Source organism: Tachypleus tridentatus, chromosome 10 (genome assembly GCF_004210375.1).
Source record: "Tachypleus tridentatus isolate NWPU-2018 chromosome 10, ASM421037v1, whole genome shotgun sequence".
NCBI classification, from domain to species: Eukaryota; Metazoa; Arthropoda; class Merostomata; order Xiphosura; family Limulidae; genus Tachypleus; species Tachypleus tridentatus.
In genome coordinates, this window is record NC_134834.1 from 167,172,427 (window position 1) to 167,195,754 (window position 23,328).

At 35.1% G+C, this 23,328-nt stretch overlaps 2 protein-coding genes across 6 annotated transcripts in view; both read right to left on the minus strand.

The window, feature by feature from the left end:
- The window catches only part of LOC143230868 (uncharacterized), a 149,650-nt gene extending 137,138 nt beyond the window's left edge, over positions 1-12,512 (minus strand). Inside the window, exon 1 of one of the 2 annotated variants that reach the window (XM_076465148.1) lies at positions 12,204-12,512. The gene's annotated coding sequence lies outside the window, so the exon portion shown is untranslated. Of the gene's footprint in view, positions 1-10,467; positions 10,650-12,203 lie in introns of those variants that run through there. The other variant, XM_076465147.1, reaches the window with a different exon arrangement.
- Positions 1-23,328, minus strand: part of LOC143230869 (uncharacterized) — a 78,975-nt gene that overhangs the window by 1,612 nt on the left and 54,035 nt on the right. The window contains exon 4 of one of the 4 annotated variants that reach the window (XR_013016653.1): positions 12,673-14,599. The exons of 1 other annotated variant lie outside the window; for it this stretch is intronic. Coding sequence is in view for 2 of the 3 variants with exons in the window: in XM_076465149.1 (XP_076321264.1) it covers positions 22,004-22,109 (106 nt within the window). In the remaining variant the exon portion in view is untranslated. Of the gene's footprint in view, positions 1-12,672; positions 14,600-20,827; positions 22,110-23,328 lie in introns of those variants that run through there. 2 more of the 4 variants (XM_076465152.1, XM_076465149.1) reach the window with 2 other exon arrangements.

A 23,328-nucleotide genomic window follows, 5' to 3' on the forward strand; every position in this document is an offset into this window, starting at 1 on the left:
TTTAGAGAAAGATAGTCACGAAAATAAGTTTTAAACAAATCGTCTTCATAATTGAGGGGATGGTAAAGAGCTATGTCTACCACGCGACGTCAGTTGTCATGAACATGGTAAAGAGCTATGTCTACCACGCGACGTCAGTTGTCATGAACATGGTAAAGAGCTATGTCTACCACGCGACGTCAGTTGTCATGAACATGGTAAAGAGCTATGTCTACCACGGGAGATCAGTTGTCATGAACATGGTAAAGAGCTATGTTTACCACGTGACGCCAGTTGTCATGGGCATGGTAAAAAGCTATGTCTACCACGCGACGCCAGTTGTCATGGGCATGGTAAAAAGCTATGTCTACCACGCGACGCCAATTGTCATGAATATGGTAAAGAGCTATGTCTACCACGCGACGTCAGTTGTCATGAACATGGTAAAGAGCTATGTCTACCATGGGACGTCAGTTGTCATGAACATGGTAAAGAGCTATGTCTACCACGCGACGTCAGTTGTCATGAACATGGTAAAGAGCTATGTCTACCACGCGACGTCAGTTGTCATGAACATGGTAAAGAGCTATGTCTACCACGGGAGATCAGTTGTCATGAACATGGTAAAGAGCTATGTCTACCACGTGACGCCAGTTGTCATGGGCATGGTAAAAAGCTATGTCTACCACGCGACGCCAGTTGTCATGGACATGGTAAAAAGCTATGTCTACCACGCGACGCCAATTGTCATGAATATGGTAAAGAGCTATGTCTACCACGCGACGTCAATTGTCATGAATATGGTAAAGAGCTATGTCTACCACGCGACGTCAGTTGTCATGAACATGGTAAAGAGCTATGTCTACCACGCGACGTCAGTTGTCATGAACATGGTAAAGAGCTATGTCTACCACGGGAGATCAGTTGTCATGAACATGGTAAAGAGCTATGTCTACCACGTGACGCCAGTTGTCATGGGCATGGTAAAAAGCTATGTCTACCACGCGACGCCAGTTGTCATGGGCATGGTAAAAAGCTATGTCTACCACGCGACGCCAATTGTCATGAATATGGTAAAGAGCTATGTCTACCACGCGACGTCAGTTGTCATGAACATGGTAAAGAGCTATGTCTACCATGGGACGTCAGTTGTCATGAACATGGTAAAGAGCTATGTCTACCACGCGACGTCAGTTGTCATGAACATGGTAAAGAGCTATGTCTACCACGCGACGTCAGTTGTCATGAACATGGTAAAGAGCTATGTCTACCACGCGACGTCAGTTGTCATGAACATGGTAAAGAGCTATGTCTACCACGGGAGATCAGTTGTCATGAACATGGTAAAGAGCTATGTCTACCACGTGACGCCAGTTGTCATGGGCATGGTAAAAAGCTATGTCTACCACGCGACGCCAGTTGTCATGGGCATGGTAAAAAGCTATGTCTACCACGCGACGCCAATTGTCATGAATATGGTAAAGAGCTATGTCTACCACGCGACGTCAATTGTCATGAATATGGTAAAGAGCTATGTCTACCATGGGACATCAGTTGTCATGGGCATGGTAAAGAGCTATGTCTACCACGTGACGTCAGTTGTCATGAACATGGTAAAGAGCTATGTCTACCACGTGACGTCAGTTGTCATGGGCATGGTAAAGAGCTATGTCTACCACGCGACGTCAGTTGTCATGGGCATGGTAAAGAGCTATGTCTACCACGCGACGTCAGATGTCATGGGCATGGTAAAAAGCTATGCCTACCACGCGACGTCAATTGTCATGAATATGGTAAAAAGCTATGCCTACCACGCGACGTCAATTGTCATGAATATGGTAAAAAGCTATGCCTACCACGCGACGTCAATTGTCATGAATATGGTAAAGAGCTATATCACGTGACGTCAGTTGTCATGGGCATGGTAAAGAGCTATATCACGTGACATCAGTTGTCGTGAACAACGAATCTTTTGTAATTTTTAAAACTACCTCGGAGTATGATTTACCAAAACATGAGTTTAAGTTTGTTTTTTTTTAAACGAGTAAATGATACTTAGAATCAGGAAGCGGTTGTATTTAGAGGTACTCAGAATTAAGTATGAACCAATATACAGCAATTTATATTATGCAGAACTTTAAAAACGGTGATTGCAGGAACCGAGGCAAAATGAAAGGTGAAGACACCTACGTAAGATATCAGTTACATCACAAATAAGGTAAATCGTAGATGCTGGGAATTTTTATCAAGACAAACAGTAATATTTCGTGAGGCAAAACAACCCGCAGAACACACTGTGTTATTAACTGGTCTGACAGTTTAACATTTTTTCCACTTTCTTTAACTAGAACTATGGTAATCCAAACTATCACATATTTTTTCCAACTGAAACCTTAAATTTCAACAAAACCCATTTTAAAATACACGAGGTATACAACAATATCCAACTTTTATTGAATTTTCTTATCTTTGCACTGAAAGTACGGAAACTATCTGATAGAGAAACATACTTAATATTCATGGATTTTCTTTTTAAAGTTTGATACATTAATAGCTCTTCACAACCTACAATTAGGTGCCAGATTTGGTCTGAATATAAGTTTCATGGGTTAAAGTGATTGAACAAAAAAAAGTGCTCAGTTTTGACTAAACATTTTGTGCACATCTACGTAATAAGTCACGGAGCTATCGTTCCAAAAATTTTACTATAGTATCAACTAAGAGTAAATGTTGACTGTTTTGAATTGTTTTTGTTTTTTTTAACTACTTGGATTAAAGACAGCTGATTTATAGCACCAAAACTATAGGGTAAAAGTACGTACCGATACATACATATTCATTGGGTCAAACAAACTAGATTAGCAGTTTTTGGCTTAAATTTTCAAAGGAATCATACGGTTACTATTCATTGCTAGCTTTTAAATCACACATTTGCTAAATTTTATAAAGTTCTTCTAACTGAAAAGCCTTCAGTTGTAGGTAATATTAGCTTAACCAATTAGCATAAATAATGATGCTTGGTACGGCTGCACCAATTATATGCAGGTGATGACAAGAAAGTGTTAATCTAGTTTCCATGGTATTACTCCAAAGAAAATTATTAATATTGTCTTAGAGAGGAAAGCTCCACCATATATTTTAAGGAATTTGGTTGGTTCTGTAAATTATAGGTCTTTTCCGAATAACAGGGGTGGATCCTAAATCTAGACCAGGTATTTTATCTTATCCAACATCATGCCCAAAGTTGAGGAAAAACGTAGTCTGGCTAATTAATGAATGAATATCAAAGCTACAAGTGTAACTACCAGTTTGGTTATCAGTTTTAATCTCATTACTTTAAGTCACATTCTTAACCCATTTTTTCTTGTCTGCACCTTTTCTTTTGGCACTTAAGGTGTTTTCGGTAAGATCGATTCTAACCGTAACTTTATTTGCAATGTAAGAGGCGGGGCATGCGAATTGTTTACGATTGTAAATTATATAAGTTGCGAATTAACAGATAAGATTAAAATAATAATTTAGAGTAACTTCACGATTAAATTAAATAAGCTTATCTTGACGTATTGCATATGTTTAAGAATACGTGTTTTTTATTGTTTCAGTATTATTTAAATGTACGAAACTTTGGAAATAATTTTTTTAGTTAATTCACAAACGTTATAAATAACATGCTCCACTTCCTTCGAAAGACTGCTATAACATACAATTCCTTTAGAAGACCATATTTTAATAATGTGTTACACTCCTTTCAGTATACAACTAATAATAACATGCTACACTCCCCTTGAAATAAAAAGGCAGAATACAAAACCCACAGTTCAATTAATAGTTTCAGGAAACTGGTTCAGTTGTGGGTTTAATAAGTAGATAAGAATATACTGGTAACAGAAACAAGGAAAGTTCGAACGCAGTGGAATAATTGTGACCGAAATATAGAAACTCCTAAGTTCTCAATCATCATCAGGAAATAAACTTAAATCAGCAAAGGATCACATGCAGTTTAACAACCCAAAACTGAAACCACAATTGAGTCAGATATCAAATGCTACATGTTTCAAAATACAAGCTATAAGAGAGTCCTTCAGCTGCTGATGCTACAAAAAGTTAGGTTGTATATAAACAAGTTTTACAACAGAGAAAAATATCGTCAGTAATACATATACTAAACCGGTTATATTTCATTTGTAGAATATATGGTACAACTGTCACGAATCACTCAGCAGGAAATATGCTATACTCACTTCTCAGTGTTATAATACGTTAGAAATTCCAAAAAAACAACACCAAGCTTCTCGAGGGCTTCATGCGACAGCCATGCCTTATTTTGACGTGACAGACTAGACTTAACAGAATGAAGGCAGCTATAAATACAGTAATCCGATAAAGGTTCGGTATATATTCAGTTACCGTTAATATAAATCACGTAATAACACGTCTCCTACAGAAATAAACAATCGTGTGTACTGTTGTTGAAGGAATATTTCCATGCAATATGAAGTTGTTCTTTTCTGGAATGCCTTCTTTTTGCTTGGCCCTATAGTAAGTAGGTGTTACCAGAACTGATAAAGGTCTTCTGTAATGTTATATCTTCTAGGATTAAAACAATCGTAGTGAAGTTATTCAGAGTTTTAGCACCACCATTTGGTTCATCTGAGACGTTACAAAGAGGTCCTTAAAGAAAATGACAAGTTCTTCAGCACGTTTAAACTAAATGAGGTTTACCTTACGGAAATCAATTACTGTAAGAGAGACATTTTATCAGATTACTATATACTCTGAGAATGTTCTGAGCTTAACGTCATTTGATACCAATGAAGAAACTGAAAACCGATAGTTACAAAACGAAAAGCTACATAATTGGTTAATTAAAACAAACATGTAAAAAACATCAGACAACCTTCATTCTATGGAACTGTATTTATTAATTTAAAAACATTTACTAACTGGTTTCAAAAACATTCGTACTGAATATATGATGACAAATATTATACACTTATCTAATATATTTCTCATTAATACAAACCAGAAACTACTTCATTGCTAACATATATCAATTTTGGTCAAAGAAAGAAATTTCAGTTACTAATAATTTCACGGCGAAAGTACACCCAAAGCTTAAGTAGGAATGCCATCTGTTGCAGTAATACGAAACTAGTATTTAAAATAAACATGTAATATTTTGCACACTTTGAATTATTTTAAATAAGACTTACTTTACACACTCATTTAACGCAGAGTTAAACAGGGTTTTCTTTATGTCTCAATCTCTTGATTTTGCAGGATATGAGTCACTCCAACGGAATGTATAAATTACAGTTTTATTTTTGAAAGTCGTTATAACAGAAATTATATTAAAAAACTTTCTTGACATTCTCTTTAATTTACAGCAATCAGACACGTAACACGGTCATTCTTATTTAAATTCATATCCAAGTTCTAGAAAACTGAAAAAAGTCTTCTTAAGAAATAATGAGGTTTTATTGGTCTTTGAATCCCTATGAAACGAAAACAGCATACAAACTTCTTATAGTTTAAAAATTTTCTATTGAAAGTATTTACAAAGTGTTTCTATACTGACAGAAAATCTGTTTTATTTGATTTATTCAAAATGAAAAAAATTTTTTTCACAATCATTTTGCCTTATTAGCTTTTGATTAGCTATTAGAGAGTTCACAGTTTTATTTATGACAGTACGTATAAAGCAGAGTTGGGTAGATAACGTAAGCCTCTTACTTATTTATCGCTTCATTTTTCATCACAGCTAACTAACTCTTATGGACGTACATAAAGAATGTTGAAAGTTAGATTTTAACGTGAAAAACTATAGGCTCGTAATTACTTAAGGTAGTAATAAATATCACCATTAAAATGTAATGTAATTTTGTATCTGTTTTTGCTAAATCTCAACAATGATTTAGCAAATTAGATAGAAGAGGGCGCTAGTGTTCAAATAAAATATAAATACGATCAATTGAGTTTTTTGTATGACGAATTTCGTGCAGAGGACTTCATGCGATAACCATCCCTCATTCTGAAGTGACAAACTCGATTCACTAAAGTAGAGGCAAGTAGTCATCATCACCCACCGCCAGCTCTTGAGCTACTCGTTACCAACAGATATTAGGATAACCATACAATTACACTTAAAATTATCGTATAATTATTAACATAAAACAACTCATTCTAAGAAGTCAAATATTTAATAACGACACATGCAACGGTAGTAAATACGTAACAGTTTAAGGTTTGCCCTCTATGGGCTCCATTGTGTTCCACATTTGTAAAACAACAGCAACAACAACATCTTTTTATCAGCTCTTCGTTTGTATTTATCATTTTACCCCTTTCCATGCTCAATTTAGTTTGCATCTATCAAAAACAAAAACATCACGCAAATATTAACAGATGATATATGTATTTTTACTGTTTCGCGTGAATACATCTTGCTAAAGAAGGTATTATGTTCTGTTATTCTGTAAAGACTAGAAACTTCTGCTACAAATTAATCGAATTTCGATCGTTAGTGTTAATCACGTGTTTTTGAAAAGGTGGTACGATTGATGGCAGCGAAAATTTACAAAACGATTTTCACTTCTGCTCGTGTACTTTCACGAAATGTCTTTCTCCAACCGTGTCAAAATCAGGAACACTGAGAAATAAAAATGTCTTAAGGGTCACCAGCAGCTGTTCTTGTATCAAGATTTATGTTTCTATATTCACCAGTTGTGGAATTGTCTGCTGATGTGAAGAAACTAAGAAAATAGACAACGCTATAAAATTACAAAGTTTATTTTTCGAATCGTGTTATAAGACGGAAATACAAAGTGATTCTAGTTTTAACCAAGATCTTATACTGATATAAGGTATAAATGTTATACTTGTTTTATTCATGGAGGAGGGGGCAATAAACAAATCGTTTCGTACGCATTTGCTTAAGATATTCATTACATTTCGCACACCAGCAAACTAATACCAAAATTGACAAGTATTTTTCGTTCAGTTTCTATCAAAATTAGTTGTTTTTTAATTACAGATTTAGAAGCTAGACACGTTATATCAAGTTTTAAATTATACTGTCTATCTTCTGCACGTTTGTTTGTTTGTTTTTGAATTTCGCTCAAAGCTACTCGAGGGCTATCTGTGCTAGCCGTCCCTAATTTAGCAGTGTAAGACTAGAGGGAAGGCAGCTAGTCATCACCACCCACCGCCAACCCTTGAACTACTCTTTTATCAACGAAAGGTGGGATTGACGGTGATATTATAACGCCCCCATGGCTGAAAGAGCGAGCATGTTCGATGCGACCGGGATGCAAACCCGCGACCCTCAGATTACGAGTCGCACGCCTTAACACGCTTGGCCATGCCGGGCCTCTTCTGCACGTTCTCCAAAAGAGAGACCACAACAAACACCTTCAAAATGTTCCTCACCTATAGGGCAGTCAGTGTTACTACAAACTATACTACTTGTAGCAGCTTCAGCCCACGTTTACAGCCTGACTATTAACACTATATAGTTAGGTACGTTCCAGTTTTCATAATAACTTTGGAACCGGATATACGTACACAAAATGCATTTCACTCGCTCATAGAATCGTTTAAGTTGCGCAAAAAATAAATTAAAACCATCGAGTGTGGTACTTAAAATTATCAGACAGTAAATTAACTTATTATTCTAATTACTAACCTTCCTTTTCGTTTTACGTACCTATCTTGTGAAGTGTTGTATATAACATATATTATAACTTAAATTTCGTACAGAACTCGAAAAAACGTTTTTTCACACAGACCTGCTATTCAATAAGAAACAGATATAGTGATATGCATCTTTCAGTACTAACGATCAGGTAGCAGAAATTGTGTAACAGCTGGTTGATGACGTATCTACTACTGTATCCGTTTCTCTCTAGTAAATTAAGTTATTTCTAATAGAATAAGATATATATGAACCATCGTGATGATTCATCACAGCAACAAACCCAATCTTACCCGGACCTGCTACACCCAGCGGCAAAACAGTCAAGTCACGTGCATTATCTGGCGAAGGGTCAGTTCTGTCTGATGAAGAATGTCACATCACGTGCTGACGCCGAAATGTTTTCTGCGAGACACTTGAACACATCTGGGTGTCATGATTCACTAGGTAGTAAACACTGCTCTGAACGATGATGTTCAGGATTAGCAAAAACATACTGACATCAGCCCATCTCGCTAAAAGTTTTAGAACCGGAACTAAAAGTGACCATAAACATCTTGCATCCGGTTCAAACATCATAACCACCAAAAATTTTGATGGCCATCATATTTTTATTTTTTTTACGTTTATCTTAAAGTCAGCAAAATATTGCCATTACCTACAGTGTAAGTACATAACGTGCACAATTTTTACAATACAAAATGATATATATAGTACTGATATCCACAGTTCGGACAATTTGAAATATTTCCTTTAATTCTATTGGCCACAATAAAATTGTAGAGACCAATTAAAAGATCCATAGGTAGATGTAATAGAAAACGTTAGACAAAAAGTGAGAATAAACACGGTGAGACCAGTTTTTGTCTGTTCTGGAACATTCATATTATACATGAATTAAACTGGGCGCATAAACTTATAGAGCAAGTTCTAACACACATAACTACAGACATTCTTTTGGACGTAACTACAATAGCTATTCTATCGAATTAAAAACAAGAATTCCTTTTAATTTTTAAACAACTGAGGTCACTTGTGCAACCACATACATGAAATTGCACTAACCTTGAGGTATTAGTCACACATATACAGCATGACTAGTGAAGATAACTTAAGATCATTCGAAGTAAGAACGTATGTATGCGGATACCATCTAGTTACCAGAATATGCAACTTTTTTTTTTAATCGCACTCTTAAATAATAGCAAATACCTTACGTATAAAATAGATTACAATTACCATTTTTTATTATTATTTACACGTGTCATGAACGTTTAAAATGCTACACCTATAACTGAATACGAAGGCTTATTTAAAGTCAGTATTATAGTATAGTAACACACGAAAATTATTTAAAACTGCTACTACAGTTACACCGGCTGCAAAACACCTCACACATAAGTACAAGTAAAATACGAGATTGATTGGAATGTACTTTCATTTAGCGAATTATTTCCTTCGAGATAAAAATGGAAACATTGTATCCAGTTTAAAAATGCCGCATATGAAGTGATTATTCCATGTAGTTAATATCTGCTTTTCACCATGAGACTTATCATAGTTATCAGGTCCTCTAATTACATGCTTGTTTCAATGTTAAGAAAACGGTTTATATGTTAGCCAGGAAAATGTCACTGCTTAAAAAACACATGGTCAAGATAAAAGGATTCGGCTTTTTTTTTTTTTTAAGCAGTTAGAAGCTTGTGAACTTACCACCCACAAAATACGTAACACATGCCAAAAATGCCAGTGTGTAAGGAAACAGACAATAACGAATGAACAACGGCGAGAAATTTTGTTTTTACGCTTTAAAATAAAGTGCATTAATTTGTTAATCTTTGTATCAAACTTGGTTAAGGGAAACAAAAGAAATACAGGACAAAACCGACTAGATTATTTTAGCTACTTTTACATTTACTATAAGCATTAAGGTTACATCTAAGGATCCTGGCACAGTTATTTGGTATAGATAGTATTAGCTTGTTCAAGAAAGAACATAAACCAGGTTGCCCTGGTTAGTACTATATTTATCCTAAAAGCCAAAGAAACACCTAACGGTTCTAACAAGTCTGTGTGATATAGCTTGTTCAGAGATTACATTGTATTGTAGAAATAACACATTTGACAAAAAAGTACTAGTTTGTTCCTTTTCATAAAAGACTTGTCTAGTAATCGAATACCCATATTGATTAGATTATACTGATAAAATACTGAATCATAATTCAAACAAGTAGCAATACAACCTGTAATATCTTAAAAAATATTGCTGTTTCTAAGAAATAATTAGAGTGCAGGATAAAGTTAATGAAGTGTGTGTGTTTTCTTATAGCAAAGCCACATCGGGCTGTATGCTGAGCCCACAGAGGGGAACGGAACCCCTGATTTTAACCTTGTAAATCCGTAAACATAGCACTGTACTAGTGGGTGACACAGTTACTGGATGCATGTAACAAGTATTGGTAACAATGTGCACTGGTCTCTCTATGTGTTACTCGTTTATACTGCTGGACACAATTACGAACAACTATATTTTAGGCCCGTCAGAAGTACTAGATAGTACCTCTGTAAATCAATACAATAACAATACCAGTGTTACTTAAATTACTCTATCAAGTATATCAGACGTATAGTGTAAACGTAAAATAATAGGTGGAATTTGTAAACTATTCTGTACAAAAGCCAATTTCAGTTATGACAGTGGAACTTCAACACTTTTACATAGTAAAAATGAAATGCAGGAAATTAGTAAAGTTCTATACAGGAAATATGTGTGTATTCAAACAAGGATCTCTTACCACCTGATAAATCTTCTTCAACTCGCATAATCATTCATCGAAATACAACCGAGTGAATAATAAAAAAAGTGACCATTCTTCGAAACTCGACCACAATAACACAATAACCGTTAATGAATCTTCATGGTACACAAAGTTACTTCAGATACTGAAACAAGGAAAATATGGTTCACGAAATTTTAAACAAGAATCATTGTTCCATAACACAAAAACCTGTAACCGTTTCCACGGATTGTTCAGCTTCACCTTATACCAAAACCACGTTTTCTAACTTTCATCCAATGAGTGCTTTGATTGTACCACTTTCAATTTCGAGGGGAGACAAGGTGTATGGCGTACAAGTCATGGGCTAAACTGCACATACTCTGCTACATGGCGCGGTGTACAACCATAAGTTTAAGATGAGGAGGTGGAACTAGGCTATAGCTCTAACATGTGCTCACACTAAGAATACTATAAATTATATACATATATATGAGAAAGTGCAGTCACGATTCAGTATCTATTACAAGGCCTCTGAGTTACACGTTTCAACTGAGGCTTACCATAAGCAAGCAATAAGGTACTGAAAAGCTTTCCATAAACAAAGAAACAAGCAACAACAAAACAAAAGCCAAAAATACCTGTTAAATTCAAAAACAAAACTCCGACATAAATAGTGTTAATATTAATTTTAATGTCGGGGGCTGTTAGCTAAAGTGTCCTTGAGGTCCACTTTAAGCTATTAAAATAATTTTTATTACCCGATTCTTTTGAAATTGACAAATTGGTAGAACCTGTCTGTCCTACTTATTGGATTTTAAGCCATTTTTTCAGAATAAAGAAGAATGGCTAAACGTTTTATAAGAAATTATATTAAAGAGATAAATCGAGATACAACAGGAAATATGATGATCAGAATCGGTTAAACTCCCGAGGAACATGATTTATATCAACCATCACTAAATCATACACTTCAAAATTAAATGTCGCAAAATGTCAAAACTTTGTGTGCCTGCGCGCAAAAAAATAAAAACATCCAATTTTTTTCTTCTTCTAACTTTTACCCGATGGGGCTAGAACAAACAAATAAACAAAGCTGCCTCCAATTTTTTCGGTTGTACAAATTGAGGGGCTTCAGTCAATTAGTAAAATATACCCATATAACATTTTATAAAATGTCTATCTCTGCTGTGCCAAGTGAATTAATGATATGGTATGAACTAGCATTATATCAAGTAACTATATGCAAATATACAGGGATTTAACAAAAACTACTTGATTTTGTTTGAAACTGTTGTCACTTTTGGTACTATTTAAGTGAATAAAATTATGTTAAGAAATTATCGAAGTTATCAAGTTTACATATATGTACTGGAAATAAGCTAAAAACTGACACTTTTTTGTCATATTACATTCACTATAGACATATTAACGAAATAAAGTGATTTCCATATTTAAAACTCGTTTGCATATTTTGAAAATAAAAGAATTACGTTAACAATAACTAAGGAGTTTATAATTACCATAATTTTCTATTCTTGGTAATATTTTTGGCTCCAACGTAAGAGAAAAATCAGCGAGTCATTTATATACCATAACGAGGTCTGTATCAAAATTAAATCTATATTATCTTGATGCAATTAGCAGTGGTTCGCGTAGTTAGATTTGGAAAAAAAAAAAAAAACAACAACAAACTTTTCTGCTTTTACATTTTAAAACCTCTAAACTTAACAAAGAAACAAATATAATCTTACCACGTGGTGACTTCATATCAACTTACTAATCAGTGTTCTATGGATGTGGACTGTTTAATAACTTGATAACATACACTCTTCAATGTTACAGGAACAAAAATCTTTCGATACACACTTCGTTACGATGGTAAAAACAGCGAACATTTTTAATTTTTAAGTCGGTGGCAGTTGGTTAGTTCGAAAGCTTGTTATATTACCAGTTGCTCGGTGTCTTACTGCGTTTAGACAGACAGAAAGACAAGCTAAAACAGAGTAGAATTCAACCGACAAATCTTCTAGTTGAGGTAGAACAGGGTCTAGAGAAAGGCTATCAGCGGAAAGGGAAATTACTAGCATACCGGCTGTTTTGAAGCAACGCTGAGATCCTTAGCCTCAAGGCTTCATCTTTCATAATCCCATCACCTGCCCCCTCGTCTTTTATTGGTAGGACGACTCGCACTTCCTGTCTAAAAGAGGAATGACATCAGCTCTCTCTGTGTATGTGTCTGTAGTACGCCTTTGTAGTGTTTTCTATAACACTAATAAGCGATAGGTAGGTGCTACTCGTGGACAATGGTCAGGATGTGAACTTATAAATAGCAAACGTACAATAACTAGTAGAACGTGTCTTCCTAATAAGGCCATATTCGAAAATAAATAAAATAATTACATGAAGGATAAACGGACCATCTGTTGAAAACCCGTTAATGAATGTCACCGGTTCATATCTTCCTACAGCTACATGTTAATAGGAACGCTTAAACAAATAAACAATTATGTGGGTTCCGGCTTTTTCTAAGTCTCATTTTTAATGCTGATTGTATTTATGATACGTCATGGTCTTTCTTCATTCTTGAGTGTAACGTGATATGTTTCTTGTGATGAACAATAATGAAATGATAACTCCAAATTTCATTGACAACCAATAATCACCAAATAGCTTGGATATAACTGTATATTTAACTTCTTTTTAAAACAGTTAAAACTTGGTTAAACTACCATTCCACACTCAAATGTCATCGAATCTCTAAACATAAGTTTGTTACACACACGTTTTAAAAATATATTGTTACTCAACATGTTACATAAACAGTCAGATTCACTGAAGTGTAAAGTTTTCCTGCTATTGTGAAACCGTTACACACAACTATAAAGTTCTCGGACTCCCAACGAGTTATGAACATTGTTTTTGTTAACACTATGTATCTTTATTAACAAATCCTTGTCTACCGAACTCAGTATTATACACAATTTAAAAAGGTTTTTGATAGCTAGCGAAATTCCTAAAAAATAAAACATTTATCACGATATAGATAAGAATTTTAATAAAAACATAATGACCTAGTAAAAGCCTTAATATTTTTATTTAGATTATAAAAAGCTAAAATAAGAACAGTATGTGATGCACTGTCAAAGTTCATTACATACCATGTAAAACTTAAGTAGGATACAATGGTAAAACATTAATAATAATTTAATTACTGAAAGTAATGTTTTTCTGAGAAAGTTTAGTTTAAATATTGTCTAAAAATACAATAATAAAAAATAAGGTAATTTTTCTAAAACTTAGTGATTCGTGTGTGCGTACTAAGCTGTTTACGATTGTCGACAATAGCAATACACCGGAACTGTACTAAGCTCTACACAGGTAGAACTTGTGTTTCATGCAATAATGAATATTTCTATTTTGAATAAAGAAACTATTTGTGCGCACTTAAGTTAAAAGTTTAGCTGTTTTTAACTCTAACAACCACAGGAAGGACAACTACATAGCAACGCTCGGGTTTGAGTCAGACTCTTTCAACCAAATAACGGAATTGACTGTCACTTTTATAACGCGCTGGAGTTGAACGTGCGGAAGATGGTCAACCACGTCACGTTTCGAACTCTGCTCTTCGAACCTTCATCCAACAACATAACCAACAGGTTACGCCTGACCGAATAATTTCAAGGTTACATTTTCCCAAACAAAGTTTTAAAACGGTCAAACTAGAGTTAATTATGTGGCTGTACAGGAGGTTAGTCGGCTCGCTACGAGTACTAGCAGGTTCAATTATTTCACTCACAAGTTTACAGACAAATAATTACACATTTAAGAAAACCAAAAAAAAAAAAAAAATGTTTCAATATTTCGTTACGTATCTGAAACTTTAAACTGGTATTTCCCTTCTTCGCGGTGGTGCAAAATTCCAAACTCACATGTGGTTCGTGTCACTATTTTCAAGGCGAAGAAAAAGTTACGTAGTGTGTTCTATACACGTGGCCCGTGGCAGTTAGGGTTCACTGCAGTTCGATATTTTCGAAGTGATCAAACTCTGCCTATGTTTGTACACGAACATTAACTTTCATCATCTCTTACGAATCCCAGCTTTCATACCGACAAACATAGCTGGCCACCGATCACTCTTCTTTCTGTGCTAATATACACAATATAATTAAAAATTAATTATAGATCAAATTCCATAACTACGAACTCATTCATACTGTCACTAAAGTCTTTATATTTTTTTTTACCTATTACAAATAACAAGTATGAACACTTGAGAATACACAGTGTTAAGTTTAAGACAGGAACCTAAAGATTGTAAAATATATACATGATCCAGATCTCCAGGTCGCAGAGAGAAATCTCATGCTTCTAAATGCCGTAATTCAAGAGGTTGGGATAATTCTTAAGGTGTTTCTTTCTCACTTAGTCTGAACTAATTACACTAAGACCACTTAAGAAATCGATTTAACAGAACGTGATAAAAACACCTTCTACAATCTGGTTTTCTTACTTCTGTACGCAGACAGAAATAGTAAGGGAAGACAAGAAGGGAGGCGGGGTGAACACCACCGAAGGTAGCGGCGTAAAGTAATGGGTTTTTGGATGTAACTCTGTGTTTTTAACAGAGTTAGCCTGTGGCGTTACGTGTAGATGGAAGTTCTTTTAATTTAACATACAGTTTCGAGAAGTATATTTATCGAAACCACATGTTGAAATATTCAAATTATTAAGCGAATGAGAGTATCCGGTATCCCACCAGTTTTACTGTGTGTGTTTTTCTTATAGCAAAGCCACATCGGGATATCTGCTCAGCCCACCGAGGGAAATCGAACCCCTGGTTTTAGCGTTGTAAATCCGGAGACATACCGCTGTACTAGCGGGGGGCCCAGTTTTACTATCAAAATAAAATAAATAGGAAAAAGTAAAAGGGAGTCGAATATTCGACTTTAGTTTTATAACAGAAGGAAACCCGAACAAAAAGCCGTAAAATGAATAAATAAAGATAAAAACTGCAATCCTTCCGTCAGGTATAGTTTAAATAAACGTTAATTTTGGTCCAAAAGATGTTATGTTCAACAAGGAGCAACAAAATAGAATGGAATCCTGGGCTTTACTTAACGTGAAACACTACACATCTTACCTTGTTTTAAATTTGTCAGGTTAAAAACTAATCTGTCACATTTTATATTTCTTTCATTAATATATATCTTAAATGAATTCTATCATCAGATTCATCACATCTACCGAATGCTCTTGGCAACCGATACTTACCATGTAACACACACACACGAACAACTGAATGATAATCCTACTATATCAATTCTTTCACTATAATGTTTTGGAGGGGAGGATATGGTTTGGTAGGTACATATGATTTGGTAGGTACACAGATCCCAAGAAGAAACAGCGGTAAGATATTCGAAGAATTATTTAAACATTATCGCGATAAGAGACTCAAAAACAGTTCTAAAAATAATATCATATAATAATATCATATCCTGGAGTAAAACTGTAGTTTTGTACTTGAGAGTGCGCACGCCCATATTTTCTGACATATATTGGTAAAGTTTAAACTTCGGAAAATCCAAAATAACGTTTATTTTTTGTTTTTATCAAAGAATATGGCAACTATAACTACTATTGACAGAACGCTTTATTTTATGTACACAATATGTTCCAAATAAGCGTAGTATTTTGATGCACACCCGTCACATCAAAAATGCTCGCCCTTTCAGCCGTGGGAGCGTTATAAAGTAACGGTCAATCCCACTATTCGTTGGTATAAGAGAAGCCTGAGAGTTAACGGTGAGTGGTGATGACAAGCTGCTTTCCCTTTGTTCTTATATTGCTAAATTAGGGATAGCTAGCGCAAATAGCCCTCGTGTAATCTCGCGCGAAATTCAAAAACAAAGAAATTGATACGTACAGAATGTTATGTTTTTGAACTGGTACTCTTAACGATAGTGTTACAAAGATTACATATTTAGCATACCACTCTGAACTGACTTATCCCATTCTAATTTAGTTTTGTGTTTACAACGTGTGCGAATTACCTGGACCTGGAATAACATCACGAAATCTATCCCTTCTTAACATGGTAGTTTTGGACCAGCCTACATATTATTTCTCTCCCATGCGGACAATGTGTTACAGGTGCAGTTAGCATTTCTTCATCTCCTGTAATATCTCGCATGATATTTGTGCTTACAGTTATTACACAGGTGTTGTTTCTTTGTTCAACGTTGACTACTTAACACATGTTCAATTAGAGGAGTAGGCATGAAAATGACATTATTCTGTCAACCGACGCAAATTTTTAACCACAATGACGATGAACCACAAAAGAAAGTTAAACAGTCCACCTGAAGATAATGGCCTCATTTTTTCCCACGTCTAAGATCATAGAATTCTGGTTAGTTGAAGCAGCGTCTGTAACAGCTGCAGGGAATTATAGAAACAACTGCTTCACCCGGTTTTTAATTTCAAGTAACAACTCTTCCTCCACCTTTACGTACAAAGAATTAGCACATTCTTTTGTTCAAAATGCATGTTACATGTATAGTACCTTTGCTTTGGTTATATAAAAAAAAATCTTAATACGTAAAAGTCAAAGTCAAAAAAGAACTTAAATTAGCCTAAGCTCTTATAAACTTGGCACCAGAAATGTACACCGTATTATTACCAATTAGGATATTTACCGTAGTCGAAGGACATATTTTACTGATGTATTAATTACAACCATTCTACAGTACTACCTAACTAAGCAAGTACAGTCATCCATATACATTTATGCAAACAGGGTAGCAAAAAAGTTAAGATATCTCTGACCAACTTGCAAAGTAAATGTGCCCTAAAAGGTACAGTCTTTAATATTCCTTCCAATTCGAAACTTTGAAACACTAGAATTGTTTCTCTTATTTACCACAATAACATCCAAAGATTTATTCTCAAAGACGAGTATAGAAATAAGACCTAACTCAAATTCATTTGAAATGATTTCATATAAATATTTTTATTTTACCAAGAAAAACGTTGAATACAAACCTACAAAACAGAGTTAAGATACTTACAGTTAAGAAAGAAGTAATTTACAGCCAGAATATACGAGCCGTAATAACCTTTAAAATAGGCTGGTAGGAATGTAAGCACAATAACAGAGAAACAATGATATCTCCCATAACGTGTTCACCAACACTCTAACAATAGAGAACATTGTAAATGTGATAAAATTGTTAAACTTGTCTGTCGTGAGCATAGTATTAATAAAACAAACCTACAACAAATAAAATGAAACAAGCAGGTTTATACATTTGCTAAGGTCAGTGTTAATGACGTTACAATTGGATGTATTTTACATCATGTGTTTTGTTGAATAACATACCCGATATTGCCACATTAATGGTGGTAAAAAGTCGTTGTATTGTAGATTTTTTTATTTAGAGATGTTTAATTTTTACTTACAATGTTGCCGTATATTATCTTAAAATGGTTTATGATTTACTGGATTACTTTACTTTCTCTATTGCTAACTTAGAACTCAGTGAAACAAGTTTTATCACAAACATGAGGTTTTAAGTTATCAATACCCCTAACGTTTTTGTGAGGTAACTACATTCAAAAAAATTATTACACCTCGTGTTGATTAAATAAATATAAGCATTTGCGTGAAATCCAGATTTACAATTTACTTTTTTTATGCAGTTTACTAAGTGAAGAAATGTGTAACAGCTAAAACATCAAATAAGACAATCTTTTGTTCATTTACCTAAAAGTATTTAAAATCGTGCAGGTCTACTGACGCCGTACACAAGTAGTACGTTAAAAATACAAACAAAGATAGAAAGTTAAAAGGCTCTCGAGTTGTAAATACCAGAGTATTATGTCACGAGTAGTGCACATGGAACTGGTACCAAACTTCTTTCACCATTACACACGATGTGCTGCAGAAAGTTTTGACGTAGGTTGGTTGTCTCTCGAGGCACATAGGGTGGTGGCTCTGAATTAAAGTACCCACAATGTGGAGCAAGGTCGCATACTACCACCAAATAAAATTTCCCTCTAAAGTCTTAATTAATATAGCATCCGGGAATCTAGTCACTCGAGCCAAAAAAACTAACATTGTAATGAGCCAATAAACTTAAATAAATTACCAAATTATACTTATTTTTTATTAGTACGGCATGTCCAGGTGGTTAGGGAGCTCGACTCGTAATCTGAGGGTTGTGGGTTCGAATCCCCGTCACACCAAACATGCTCGCCCTTTCAACCGTGGGGACGTTATAATGTAACGGTCAATCAGTACTATTCGTTGGTAAAAGAGTAGCCTAAGAGTTGGCGGTGAGTGGTGATGACTAGCTGCTTTCCCTGTAGTCTTACACTACTAAATTAGGGACGGCTAGCGCAGATAGCCCTCGTGTAGCTTTGCACGAATTTCAAAACAAAAAAATTATTAAAGCATAAAGACAACAACAAGAAACATTCAGTGGGGCAAAGTGACCCATTAGTCCTAACTTTTAATTGCATTTGAGCCCGTTCCTATTTTATCCGTAATTTAAAACTTTCTCTAGGTAATATACAAAAGACACAAAGAAAGTTGTTTAAGTGCAAAGCTACACAACGATCTCTCTGTATTCTGTCACACAAGGGACATCAAACGCAGGATTTTAATGTTCTAAGTCCCCACCGGGGGATGCTGCAGAAAACAACTTAGTTATATTAAGTTTATCGATTTAAGATTACTCACCCCCCAACTAAAATCCCTGGCGAGGTCACTATAGAGAGTAAATACCTGCAGGCCTGTTTTTCATTTCAAAAACTAAGTAATGTATCCAAGCAAGATGCATCATACACTTTTAACATACATCTTATATAACTCTCGAATCTAAGCATTAAGTTACATCTGTTCTTAGCAGAGAAGGACCTTCTGCACTGTATGTCGCAGATTGTGTGGTTGACATATGTATTCTTATTTGCTTTCACTCAAATATTTGAGACTATTCTGAACACAATTTTTATTCCCATTTCCAAACATTATTCATATGTATATATGCATTTACAAGCACGCACACACACACATTATATGTATATATAAGTAGGTTTAGGCATAAAGGCTAGCTTCTCTGTCCCCTGCTAGTAGAGCGGTAAGTCTCACGGACTTACAACGCTGAAATCCGTTCACCAGCCATAACATTAGCTATAAATTCTATTATTAAAACCCCAAATTTGATAGGCTAACTACGATCTCCCACTGTATGTGACATCGCATTGTGACCAGGAAACATACAATATCGAAAGCTGATATACCAAATCGTTTTTTACAGAAATTCAAGAGTTGTACGCACTGCACACCTAATTTTCATTCAGCGTTTTGTTTGTTTGTTTGTTTTTTAATTTCGCGTAAAGCTACACGAGGGCTATCTGCACTAGCCGTCCCTAATTTAGCAGTGTAAGACTAGAGTGAAGACAGCTGGTCATCACCATCCACCGCCAACTCTTGGGCTACTCTTTTACCAACGAAGAGCTGGATTGACCGCACATTATAACGCCCCCACGGTTGAAAGGGCGAGCATGTTTGATGTGACGGTGATTTAAACAAGCGACCTTCGGATTACAAGTCGAGTTCCTTAACCACATGGCAATGCCGGGCCAAGTGGTGAGCTGCTAGACCGATTGTCACTAAACCAGACAGGCACCTTTAAGTTCTCTCCCAGGGAGTGGTATCGGAGGAAGGAACAGCGTTCAGAACTAACCCTCCCTATGTCACGGACGAGATCACATGTTTTCTCCTTGCATTGAATGGGTACATCATTTATTAAATGAAATAGTTAATTATTTTTAAAGGGTCTCGAAATACTTCTTGTTCTATTTTGAATTTGTGTCTAGGACAGCTGTAAACACTTACATTACTCTATGACAAACATTCTTCCACAGTTGCATGATGTTTATATGGTACGTTTTATGCAAAATGCTTTAGAAATCTTCTTTACCAATTACTATTTTCGTCTTAACCTTTACTGACTTTTAACGAAGAAAACTGACTTTGCTGTAAAGACCGAAGCACACCAAAAAAGAAATTTAGTCTAGTGTGCAATAAAACTCATTACAGATGAACTCTGTATGGTGGTGACGAAGTGGGGGTGTATGTGTGTATGTTATTTTTGAGCATAACTGTAGTTATGCATAACTACATAACTGAGCATAATTTAGTCTAGTGTGCAATAAAACTCATTACAGATGAACTCTGTATGGTGGTGACGAAGTGGGGGTGTATGTGTGTATGTTATTTTTGAGCATAACTGTAGTTATGCATAAACATAACTGAACATAACTGAGCATAATTTAGTCTAGTGTGCAATAAAACTCATTGCAGATGAACTCTGTATGGTGGTGACGAAGTGGGGGTGTATGTGTGTATGTTATTTTTGAGCATAACTGTAGTTATGCATAACTACATAACTGAACATAACTGAGCATAATTTAGTCTAGTGTGCAATAAAACTCATTGCAGATGAACTCTGTATGGTGGTGACGAAGTGGGGGTGTATGTGTGTATGTTATTTTTGAGCATAACTGTAAGAGATAAATAGCGATTGAGTTCATTTGTTCTACCACTACACTGAAGACTTGTGACGGAGTAGTATCTGCACGTGGTCATGAAACGACGCAAAATAATGTTTAAATACTCCGGAGATACATGTTACACATGCGTGTAAGCTGATATATATTATAAATGTACGCGTGGGTTATTCTGAGCACACATGAGTAAATGTGTTATTTAACAGCTATTGTAATATTTATCTATTCACACTATAAACGAGTAATATACACCAAACTAAAGATGAGACTGCACTGAGAAGTGATTAAAGGCAAACTTAATGCATTTGTTTTTGTACAACGCATTTCATAGATATACCTGTAAAAACAACAACAAATGCGATTTCGGTTTGGTTACTAACCTGTATGGAGTATGTTAGTGAATACGGGTACTAAATATTCCGTCTAACTTTCTTTCTCTTTCCAAAATACAGGTATGTATTGATTTGTAATTAGATGAACTTGTTTGTTTTTTTAAGAAGGGTGTCGGTAAATCGACGGGAAGTGAACTTAATAAAGTTAAATGCTTCTCACGATTCACTGGTCTACAAAGTTCGACCGCCAGTTATTGATCAACTTCCAAATTTTCTTTTACTTTGATAATTATAGCAAAAAATAAAACCCTTCGATTTATCACTGACACGAAATCACATTGTACGTTTTAACACTTCGATTTGTTTTAATAGTGTTACACATTAAAAAGAAACACAAAACAGAAAATTACACTTTCTTCAACACGAGAAATATGAAATACTTGTCTATTTTCTGAAAATAATTACATGAAAAGGAACACCCAGTTATTAGGTAAATGTCCAACAACAAAGCGTTGCATTTGAAACATGTCACGTAACACACAAGGCTAGGTATGTCACCAAGGTTTAATCCAGTCATCAGATTATAATATCTATGTTTACAGGCATTCTAGCAATGTTACGTAAAGATTATCTTCGTTAGTCATTCATAAAGATGAGCTGATAACACCCAAAGAGTTGTCGGTGGGTGGTGTTGATGAACGTCTTTCTGCGATTTTGCAGCAACGGGACAGGAACCATGGAACTTCAAATCTACAGTTCAGAACAACGATCACTAGACTATGCTCGGCTCATTAATAACAATTTTTCGACACAAAAAATAGATCTATAAAATAATAAATTTAATATATTGAGTTAGATATTTTATGTAATATCTACCTTCGTACAATTAAGATGCTATATTTAATACCTAATTTAGACGCATATACATATTTTGTGACAAAAACATCGTTTTACAATCGTGGATTTTCATCTCAGAAACAAAAGTTTTCATTTCACTGCTTTGCCAGTTGTGATATAAGAATATAAAAACACTCGTGGAACTCACTAGTTGGAAAAACAAAAGTCGTCACTGCAATTTGATCATGAAATAACTTATTTCGACAATGACATAGTAGCAGAAGTTCAAACTCATAGAATATTCAACATGCCCTTCATCCATTTCAACAAACTGCAGAGGAAGTAAGAGATATGATAGACAGATTTTGGTTAATGACCAATAACTAGTAGTTTTAACAGTTTTCCTGCATCACCAACAAGTGAACGAATGATCTCCGACACCAAATTCGCATTTTAACTACAATTCCCAGTGACGTCACTTGAAAGTCGGCACGATTTCAACGCTACCCAAAGATAAGTTTTATCTTTTTCCATAAATGGATTGTGCAACTTTTTATTCACGTACCACTGGCAGCTTTCCAGTCACCTACCCAAAGTTTCTATCCAAAGGTACTGTGTGCTAGTCCTGTACTGCACTTACACAAGTCACACGTTCGACAATACATGGACGCATAAGTCGGATAATTTCCTCTACTGTTTATCAAACTTCAAATTATGATAAAATGTAAATACGAAACCCATCGCATGAAAGGATAAAATGAAATGCATGACAAATATAGATGTATTCGAAAAACTTATACATGTCCCACGATTGTACTTCAGATGTTAATAAGACGTCAGAAAATCTATCCATCCACTCGGCACCAGAATGGCCATCAGATTGTATAGGTAATAAATATTTAACTTTGAACTTTCTGGTATTTATGGTTTACACACAGAAGAATAAACGCAAAGTGTTTTCATCCTATACTAGAGTTTATTTTAATTTAATATATTTAATTTTGTGCTAAAGGCGATACTGAATACCACTAAGTTTAGGTACCAAACGGCTCGGCATGGCCAGGTGGATAAGGCACTCGACTCATAATCAGAGGGTCGCGGGTTTGAATCCCCATCACACCAAACATGCTTG